Raw genomic sequence first — 10642 nt, 5'->3', positions numbered from 1 at the left:
GTGTAACAATGTTCTACAAAGTTGTAGAGCAGACAATTACAAAAATTTTGATATATATACATAAGGGGTTTGCTCATAAACATCACAAGTTATCACGATTTTACGAAAAAAAGTTTTAAAAAAGTTGGTCGTCATCGATCATGGCCGTTCATGGTCACCCGCGACAGACACGGACGACGAAACAAAGAGAAACGCAAAAAGTAACTTTTTCAAAACTTTTTTTCGTAAAATCGCGATAACTTGTGATGTTTATAAGCAAACCCCTTATGTCTATATATCAAAATTTTTGTAATTGTCTGTTCTACAACTTTGTAGAACATTGTTACACTCTCTAAAAATAACCCTGCAAAGTTAGAAAAACACGAAATTTTAAAATGAAAATTTTTGTTCTAAATGAAAAAATGACCCTTCTGGGACAATGTAGATTCGAAAAGTACATTAAATTTCCCATAAAATGACATGTTCCAAAATTTTTTACAGTCGAGTAACGGAAAATGGGAGAATTTTTAAAACTTTTTAGTGTTTTTTCGATGAAAATACGTTTTTTCGGAATTCTGAGTACGCCATCAAATCGGGCGTCTAATTTTACATAAAAGTCCCTTTGACACCAAATTTCTATCTCATCACCGTTTCAGGCTGCAAATTATTGAAAACACCTCTTTTTCGCATGTTCAAAATGGAAGGGGTCGTACCGTCCCTCCGTCACGAGATATCAAAAAACGGACCTCGGATTCTTGATCAGGGACAAAAGTTACCCCTTAGGACAAAGTTTCACGCAAATCGAAGAGGGGTCGGGGCAACTTTTCCCGATTTCGTGTGAGTTGGTAGAGAATTACCCACGTCTAATTTCGGCAAAACAATTACACTCATTCAGGACAGTGAACAGTGCCGCAACCGGTTAGAACCGGTTCAGGAAACGTGCCCGTGCCATAATCACATGATGTATACGACGATGTCTGGGCGGTACAGCTTGTCGGACATCGCGTTTATTGGACTGCTGATAAGACGGACAGGGTGCGCTCCAGAATTGCGTATAGTTTTGCGAGACTCCTCCCTTAGATCATAAATTCGACTGCATCAAGATTCAACTGTCTTGAAAAAAAAAGGTCTGCTACTTACTGTATCTACAATATTAGTTGCTCCCAACGCTCGGTTCACGTAGAATCGGCGCCATTTTTTTGTACTCTGCCTTAATAACGTTGCACTTGCGTTTCCAGTACTTTCCTTCGAGTAAAATTGCCTGTTGTGGGAGGGAAAATTTCGTTTATTTTAAAGAAGCTGATCAAACAATAGATGTATTACCTGAGGCGTATTGTGTACGTCTACGTCTAGTGGAGATGCGAACTGACAGACTAGAGTTCTCCGTTTCATGATAACTTTAACGAAAGGCAAAACAAAAATACATTTTAAGCCAACTATTATAAAGATTTAACTAAATTACACTTTACAGAAACTCACCAAGCGATAACGCCTCTTCATGCTTTTCTTATACCTACTGCGTCTCATGACGCAAATTTCAGGAACGTCTTTTTCCATTATTAAAATCATGAATTTTGTTTGAATTGTTTTTTTGTAAAGTTTTAATTGTCTGCTTCCTATGCAGAACTGTCTCCCTAAACCTTAACCTCTAAACGGTTCTAATGCCAATTCACTCTCCAAATCTTCTAAGCCTGTTGATATTCACTCGCTAATCTGATTTGCCTCCCCAAACAGCAAACTTCACACAACCGAAACCTTATCAAATCTTTCCCAAACCACCAAGAACAAAATGTTCTTCCGCGCCAAAACCTCCACCGTGCTCCAACTCTGACCAATTACTGACGGGCACTTGCACAGGCTCGAAAGATTTGAGATTTGGCCGGTTGGCTACCACCGACACCACACTCTACCTTTCCCGCAACTGTACTTTTCCCGGGCGCGTCCGATTAGACCAAGAGAATGGCCTATCAGTACTTTGTAAGCCGGGGCAGTGAAGACCCACACCGCACAGCGATTGTTGATACGGTGATAACATGGTCTAGCACGAGCGGCTTATTACTAAAGCAGTGTCTTGAGGTTTTTGTCTGCCGTGGCTCGGTTTGATTAGGCAGGATTTATGAAGAATAACTTTAATTTATATCAAAAATGCATTAGGTAACCCCTTAACTTGTTGTTCAGATTAGGACACTTGAAATCAATCAGTATACTGGACTGAAGGTAAAACATCCCATAAATCTCTTATCAAACGAAGAGATTGAATGGATCGTGGCTGGTGGAGTAGCTTCTACAGATTGTCGTTTGATGCCAATTTGACGATTGTTTCCTTACTCTTGATAACAAACTGCGAAATCGCACAAAAAAAACTTATATCTACCTTCTTCTCATATGACTAATGCGCTTCACTTACATTGCATGTGCCAGCATCTCCAGATGACGTTGTTGAGCCGGATTTTCTCCTTCCACCGCAGCCGGATGCCCTTGAACGGGTTCCATTTGGGCGATGTCAGCTTTTGTCTGTAATTTGAAAAAAAGTGAAGTAAGTAATTGCACGGATCGCGGATAGCGTGAAATTATAAAATGTGGAAATTTCCGTAACATGCCGTGAAATTCGATTTCCTCAAACCAAATTTTGCATCTACAAAGCCTTTTTATGTAAACTTAATTAATTTTCAATAAAAAGACGTAATATAAACGAATAAACACTTAAAGTTATTCATAGAATGAATTATAGGAAAAGAAACATTACAATAAAATTGGACTTAACTTTTCTTCTAAATTGATAGCATTTATCAAAAACTGTCCCCCCAAAATTGAGCTAGGAAGGCCAATACAAAAATTTGAAAGATATAATAAAAAATTATATTGAAAACATAATTGGAACATTGCCTAACGCAGATAGAATTCTTGCAAGCAAATCCGAAATTTTAAAATATTGTTTTCAAAATCGATTACTTTTTTTGTACAAAATTGTTTACAATTTTTTGGATTTTGATGCAAATGATTTAAAAATCTACAAAATTTTAAATGATTTTGAGAGAAAATATCGTCAACACAGACTTTAACCGTTAAATACAATTGTTTCAAAAATAGCAATTTTTCAAGACAATGCGCATTGCTTTACTAAAAAACCAAAAAATCCAAACAAAAACTGAGACAGTTTAAAATTAAAAAAAAACTGTTCAATTTATTTGAGATTCCTTCAAAATTTTCCAGAAAATAGCAGGTAGCAAAGATAGTCATTATGTAAAAACAAATCTAGAAAAAAAACTCATACAGCCGCTTAAAGCAGGCCTGCCCAACGTCCGGCCCGCGGGCCGGAACCGGCCCGTGAAGCCATTTCATCCGGCCCGCGACGGCTTTTCAAAAAAATACTATATTAATTAATTATTTTTTCAAAATAAAAAAAAAGATTCACATAAAATTTTTGCACATTAAAAAAATTAAATCTTTTTGTTGTTTTTGCAACAAAGTGTTGCTATTTCAATTTTTTTTTAATTTTGCCTTTGTACTTTTTCAATTTTGGTTTGAAATTCAAACATTTTTTTATGTTGTAATTTAATTCTTATTATTTTTTTTATTGATATTTTCAGAATCAATTATCAAACTGATAAACTGAGCAAGAAAACAAAATTATCCATTTTATAAAAAATATGAAAAAATAGATTGTTGTCTAAAAATTTACAAAAAGACACTAAATATTTTTTTCTGAGCTTACTTCGAATTGAAATTTTATTTTTTTGAATAACTTGATTAACATTTATTTTTTAATAAATGAATAAGCAAAAAATAGTGTATGTTTCAGAACAACTTTACAGTGTTAAAGTTTTGGTTAAAATAAAAGCTTGAAAACGCGAATTATTTAAAGTGAAAATAAAAATCACTGCACAAAAGGTATTTTTTTGTAAAGAAGATTGGATACATATTTTAATTAAATAAATTTTATCATGTCTTATTGATTTTTTTAATATATTGGTGTGTTGAGGAAGTTGAACTATAATTACAATACAATTTTAAACAAAAACAAATATTAAAAATATAATATATATATATATATTTTTTTTTAAAGATAACTTTGTTTATCTTTCTTATAATCAAGATTTATGAACCTTATTTGCAATACTTGTTTATTTTTTTTACTTTTAAATAACTTGATAAAAATCGTTTGATGAAAAAAGAATTGTTGATTTTTTCCAACTTTTATTAAACATAGTTCCGGCCCGCCACAGCTTCAGAAAAATCAAATCAAAAGGTTGGGCACCCCTGGAAAGGTTTATTTTAGATTTTTTCCCTTGTTGCTTTTATTTATATTGGTTTAGAGATATTTGTGCAATTGGCATGCAACTTAGTCAAATTCGTGAGCTATGAACAACTTTAACATAAAAACTCAATTCCTACCTGTCGCATTTTTGAGTACTGCATTATCGTTTTTTTTGGACAATTTTACAAAAAAAGAACAGTTGGAATTAGATTCTAAGTTACAAGTTTTATGTGTTATTGAAAAAGAGAATTAAAAAATATCTTCAGATTTATAGATATTTTCTTGAAATAAGAATTTTGGTAACATTGTTTATTTTTCAATCCTTTTTGCTGAAAAATTTGTTTTAAAGACAGCAAAAAATACATTTTTGAAAAAGGAAAAAAGATGTCCTTAACGCTCTGGAAGGCATCATTCTCGATCGGCCATTTGGCAGCCATGTTTGTTGTAGAAAAACATTCAAATCTTGATTCAGAATGTTTTAATAAAAAAATGGGTTTCTTTGTGTTGTTTGTAGAAGCATTTTACATAAAAAGATTATTTTTTTCATTTCAATTTACTATTTGTGGACCTTGAACTCAGAACCATCATTGACAGTCATTGCCCCAAAAGTGAAAGACACGGGCTAAGCGGGCTAAATTACTTAGGAAAACATACCTATAATCTAGCAATTTTAGAATTTTAATAGGGGTGTTCCATACACTTTCCTCTTGAAAATTAGTCATTTTTGAATGAAGTTATGTATCTCGATATTTTTCAGCGTTTGTATGCTAGATCTCATCTTCCGAATGCAACCTGGCTTAAAAATAGCCTGTGCTTTTTTGCGATATTTGAATTTTAAAATTGCATCTTTTTAACCTTAAAATGGCTGACACGTTTGACGCTTAAGAATAAATAAATATTTTTTTTTTGTTTAAGTGTTTGTTTTTTAGAGACCTCTAAGTGCCCCCAAGAACACTTGTCTCTAAAACTTTGAAATGCTACGCCGAAAAAACGAATTTTTGAGGGAGTATTCTGATGTTTTTAAAGTTAGATTTTTAAAATCACTCTAATCTTGAACCACCCTGATGATCAATCAAGGCAAAAGTGGAAGTAACCAAAACTTCGAAACTAAAATTGTTATGAGATTCATTTCCCACATAATTTATTTATTTTTTACACCCAAATTTTGACTCATAAAAACTGTGTTGTTCTAAACATTTTGAACTAAAATCTAGTAATAAAGTGCTCAAAAGGAAGTAAGCAAGCATGTTGTTATGGAAAGTAAAGCAAATTTGATGAAAATCGGTCCAAATCCCAACCTGTCAAAGATAAGAAACATTCCCCTAAAGCTTTATTGCACTCAAAACTCATCCAGAAAAATATTTGTCCAGGGCCATGCGTCTCCATTATTCAACCGAACAATGGAGATGCATGGCATTTTAGTCAAAAATCGCTTGAAACCAAATGACAACTTCATAGAAATCGCCTACATTTAGTCAAACCCGACACACTAAACCCTTCCCCAGTACCAGCATCAATCCATGTAAGTAGTGACGACTACACGAGCCCGACCCAAACCACACGCGACGGCGCACTTCACTCAAACAAGCAAGAGCAAACCTCGCGGCGCCACCTCTCTCTCTAACGCGCGAGTGAAAAAAAAACTATTAAATTCGCGTGTGTAGTAGTCTCGGACGCAAAACAGCGATTCTAAAACGGAGGGGCTCGTGCACATTTCGCAGACCCTCCTCCCACCGATACAAACTTGAAAACCGATGTGCTGGTGTACGTTAGAAGTAAATCTGAGCCGCGAGCTGCTGTAAACAACAATACACGGGCACCCGATGAAAAACGATGATGATGTTGTATTTAATAATAAAAGCTACAAGGGAACAATCCAGCAGCGCCGTGCCCCTTTTTTAGCGAGCGAGCGAGCGTCGCGGCGCGGCTTTCTGTCGGAATTTCACGATCAACTTTTGCCAGTTGTAGTTGTCGAGGTGAAATGGGTGTGGTGCGCGGTGTTAAGGGGGTGTGTATAACCTTCAGAACCTGGGGAGCTGTGCGCATTTTGGACTTGCACCGGGGGAAGTTGCATTTGGCGATGCCGTTTTTGCTTGTTGGTATTGGAAGAAAGTTGTAAAACGATGGAATTCGAATTGCAAGTTGTATATTTTTTTTAAACTGTTATTACAATAGACAAGAATATTATTGACTTGTTTTGAAAGTTTTTTTTTAAAGCTTGTTGATTCTTAAATCAATCTTTAGTCAACTCTCTAAAGGAGGTATTAGACTATGACAAACAAACTCGCACTTTTTGACAGTTCGACAGTTTGCCTTCTTTGTTTGATTGCCTGCATATTTTTTTGCAAAAGCAACAGCCTGCAAAAAAATCAGCTTTGCTTTTGAGTTTGGGAAACTGAAATTCACTACGAAATCGGTCGGATTTCACCCAATTTTATATTTTATATGTATTTTTTTATTTGGCTTAAATTTTGTAGCGGCCTTACCTATGACCATAGAAGCCATTTTGAATTTTCCGGGATATGGGAAAAATATTTTTGAAATCCCAGGAAATTTTCGAAACAATCATATAATCTATGTTTAAATTATATTGGTTATGTTTTCAATCTTAAAGGTATATAATTAGCACAAAAATATTAATTGGTGATAATTAGGGTTAGTGATTTTTCAAGATTTCGCGGACAGCGTAAAATTCGTGAAACTTGAAGATTTCCGTGAAATTTATTAATTTCTCAAATCATTGCTTAGAAATAACAACATAATTAATATTTCATCCATGAAAATGAAAAGTAAATTTTACTAATTTTCAATGAAAAAGCCATTTGAAGAATTGGTAGCAAAACATACATTAACATAAAATTGTTACAACTTTTACTGAGAAGTGAACACTACGAATACTTCAATGATGTTAACAAAAATCAGTCAAAGTAAAAAATATATTCTCGTAATCATCAAGTTATCACAAGAATGAATTGATACCAAAAAGGTTTTTTTACAAATGTTGGTTTTTGGAAGTTAAAAAATTCGCTTTTTTTTGTTTGGGCTGTTCTGGTTTTGAATAACAATTTGAAGATTTCGTTACAGATTACATTATTGTTGGTTTGTGTGAGTGAGAAAAAATCCTCAAAAAATATTTTTACTACTAACATTACTTTACAAAAGTTATTATAATCATTTTGGTTGGACAACATTGTTAAGTCTTGCTTTGATATGTAATTCAATAAAATGAAAAAGATAAAATAGAAGCAAATTAGCAAAAACTATTTAGCTATATTAGTCGAATATTTAAACAAGCATTTCAATAACTGAGAATACGCCCTACATTTTGTTTAAAAATATTTACAGAGCCCATCCATGAAGCAATAGATTTTTTTTAGAAATTAAGATTTTTTTTTGTGTTCAAATTTAGTTAAGAATTGTTATTAGTTAGAGTTAATATTCGAAAATCTGTCAATTTCGAACGAATTTTCTTATCGATTTAGTGCCTTCGGCAAAGTTTTAGGTATTGGTGAGAACTATTCAGAAACAAGTTAGTACACGGTAAAAAATGTCGATTTCATAATTAATTTATTTTTACGAAAACTCAACTCAACTTTTTGCCTTCCTCACGTTACTGAGGAAAATGAACTGCTCGAAAAATGACTTAACTTCTCAACTAGACCTCATAGACCCACCTTCATGTATACCTATCGACTCAGAATCAAATTCTGAGCAAATTTCTGTGTGTGTGGTGGGATGTTGATCAAATATGAGGTAAAATTACATCATAAAAGAGGTTATATTAAACCTTCCAAAACTACAGCTTCCAAATTTACATTATTTTTTACTGTGAACCCGCAACTTCTGAGCCATAGAGATTTATGGAATTTTATTAAATTCGCGTTCCTGAGTCAATTTCACATTAGAAACATGCAAAAAATCTTTGAATCAGGTTGATTTCCAAGGATACTAGACATCACCAGATAAATGCAGCTGCTTCATTTGTTCACCTATTATTTTTATAAGGATTTAAATGGATGAAAAAAGCATTTCTACGCATGTCTCTAATTTAAAATTGACAGGAATACGAATTTAATAAAATTATCATAAGACAAACTGTTTGTACAATCGTTACACTACACAGCTAAAAAAATAGTAATCCCGCTGCGTATATAAGACCTGGGTGTAAAATAAATATTGCATTATTGTATGCAATTTTATGTGATTTTACACTCTGCCCATCAGTATGGGAAACCTACTTGACCGAAATGTCAAGCTTATACAGTATGTAAAAAAAGTATTTACACCCCTTGGGCACTATGCACATTTTGTGATAAAACATGTAAACAATTTAATGTTGACATAAACCTAGTACTACGTTTTGTTCAGAAACTCATGCCGAACATTTTGCAGCAAAAAGCTCATGAAAATATGTTTTCTATAAAAAGTTATATAACAAATACTATTACAAAAATAAAAAAGGTGCAAAAAAAGTTTGTACACCTTTCGAAAAATTAACATAAATAAAGTTATTTGTTGACAAATCACCATAAATCCAGTCTCCCAACTCCAAATAGGCATCCTTGACTGATTAAAAATATAATTTGGATTGAATAGAAAGTTTACTAATTACTTAGTATAAAAGTTTATATAACTCTGGAAATTCTAAATAAAACTTATCTAAACTTAATTTTGCAAACTTTCAATTTAACTAAATGTCAATATATTACCATAGAATTGCTAAATAAACATTCTGGAGTGGGTATAACACCGTTTTGGGGTCTTTGTATCGCTAGAATAGATTTTTCGTTGGAATTTCGTACCAACCCGGAATTACGTCGTCGGAAAATCCGTCGGCATTCGAACCGGTCCACAATTAACAAGTCAACCTATGTGGCATTAAAATTTCCGATCTTTTGATACCCAGACATCTAGGAAAACCCACGTTTTTAAATACCTAGGCAAAAACGTTGTTATGGTTTCGTTTGAGCAATCTGCCAAAAATGTATGAAATTTCGTAATTTTTGTTCTCGTGGATCAAACTTACTTTTTGCCCAGGTATTTAAAAACGTGGGTTTTATAGAAAACCTAGATGTATGGGTATCAAAAGATCGGAAATTTTATGCCCTTTCCGATGCCACATAGGTTAACTTGGGGTGGGGTGTAAATACTTTTTTTACATACTGTATATGCGTTTATCCTTTCCATTTTTCATCGGTCTGATGGCCGAGCGGGCTAAGGCGCCAGTCCATGAGTCCCGTCAGTTGCAACTTTTTTTTTGTGTTTACAAAAATTGTACATGCAGCTTGTAATATTAAGTGTTTTTTTGACGAAGGTGATTTGCATGCTTTTGCATGCGATTTTACCATCGGATTTTTTGCTGTGTACTATGAATAACTGTCTTGAACTATTTCTCCATTTTATTTTAATATATTTAAATACAAAACAAAGGTTATTTCCAGTTATTGACCGTTTATCATCAAATCATTACGTCCAGGAAATCAACCAAACAAACTGGTCGCACTTTGCCATTTGGAACTGCGACTCAAATCTTGATAAGTGCGGGCACTTTCTGCCTCTCCCCCCTGTTGCGATGGGAAAATTGAAGCGTCAGACACCGTTTGCGTTCGACACATTGCATCGCAATAACCACCCGCAATCGGGGAGGCTTAGTTGAGTTGTTTACTTCTCGCGCGATGGCAAGTTGTTCAATCTAGAAACAAGCCCTTGCCGCCGATGATGCGGGAGAGACCGGCCAGCCAGCCAGCGAGGGTGAGCGAATATTAATAACAAATTTATTTGTTTTGATAGAGCGAGTTCGAAGCTCGAGCAGCGTGAAGCAGCGGGCGCGAAATCTATATTTGTGTGCTAATAAATGCGCTTGCACCTTAAACTTGAGTGGCGGAGGGGGAGAATGCGGATCATAATTATTAAAGCAATTTTATTGGAAACATCAGCTTTGAAATTTATTTTGCATCTCCGTTGAGAATATACTTTACCTGCCTGCCCCATACTGCGTTTTGAAATGTTCAACTTTTCAGAACGTAGTCAAGCGCAAAAAGACGGTGAAAGCAGGTTATAAATCAACTGAACCAAATTTAAATTTGAAGAAGTGCTTTTTTCAACACGCTGATTTCGTAACGTTTTTTCGACGCTTTGATTAGCAATAACAGTAGCGTCCCTGGCTTCAACCGGGTGATAAGACTCGTTTCGTCGGCGCTAACGGTCTGACACATCCTTTTCATTTTCCACAGTCGTGTACCCCGCCCCTCAAATGCTGAGGTGATGTAATTACACGCACTGGCCGAGTGACTGCAAACCGGTGTGATCCGAACCATTTTTGCGATGTACTTATAGCTTGTTTTGATTTTTAAAATGGTAGATTTATGTCTTGCACAAACCCATCAAGGATTTTCTTTCTGACGA

General features: G+C 34.4%; 1 protein-coding gene across 1 annotated transcript in view; it reads right to left on the bottom strand.

Annotated features, from left to right (window-relative positions):
* LOC6041514 (mediator of RNA polymerase II transcription subunit 12) overlaps window positions 1-10642 on the bottom strand; it is a 53591-nt gene that overhangs the window by 31716 nt on the left and 11233 nt on the right. Inside the window, 4 exon segments of the mRNA XM_038251126.1 lie at window positions 1120-1179; window positions 1181-1240; window positions 1303-1376; window positions 2387-2493. Coding sequence (XP_038107054.1) covers window positions 1120-1179; window positions 1181-1240; window positions 1303-1376; window positions 2387-2493 — 301 coding nt within the window.

Source organism: Culex quinquefasciatus, chromosome 2, assembly GCF_015732765.1.
Source record: "Culex quinquefasciatus strain JHB chromosome 2, VPISU_Cqui_1.0_pri_paternal, whole genome shotgun sequence".
Classification (NCBI taxonomy): domain Eukaryota; kingdom Metazoa; phylum Arthropoda; class Insecta; order Diptera; family Culicidae; genus Culex; species Culex quinquefasciatus.
Note: the sequence above shows the minus strand (reverse complement) of the source record. Positions and strands in the feature narration are given on the sequence as shown.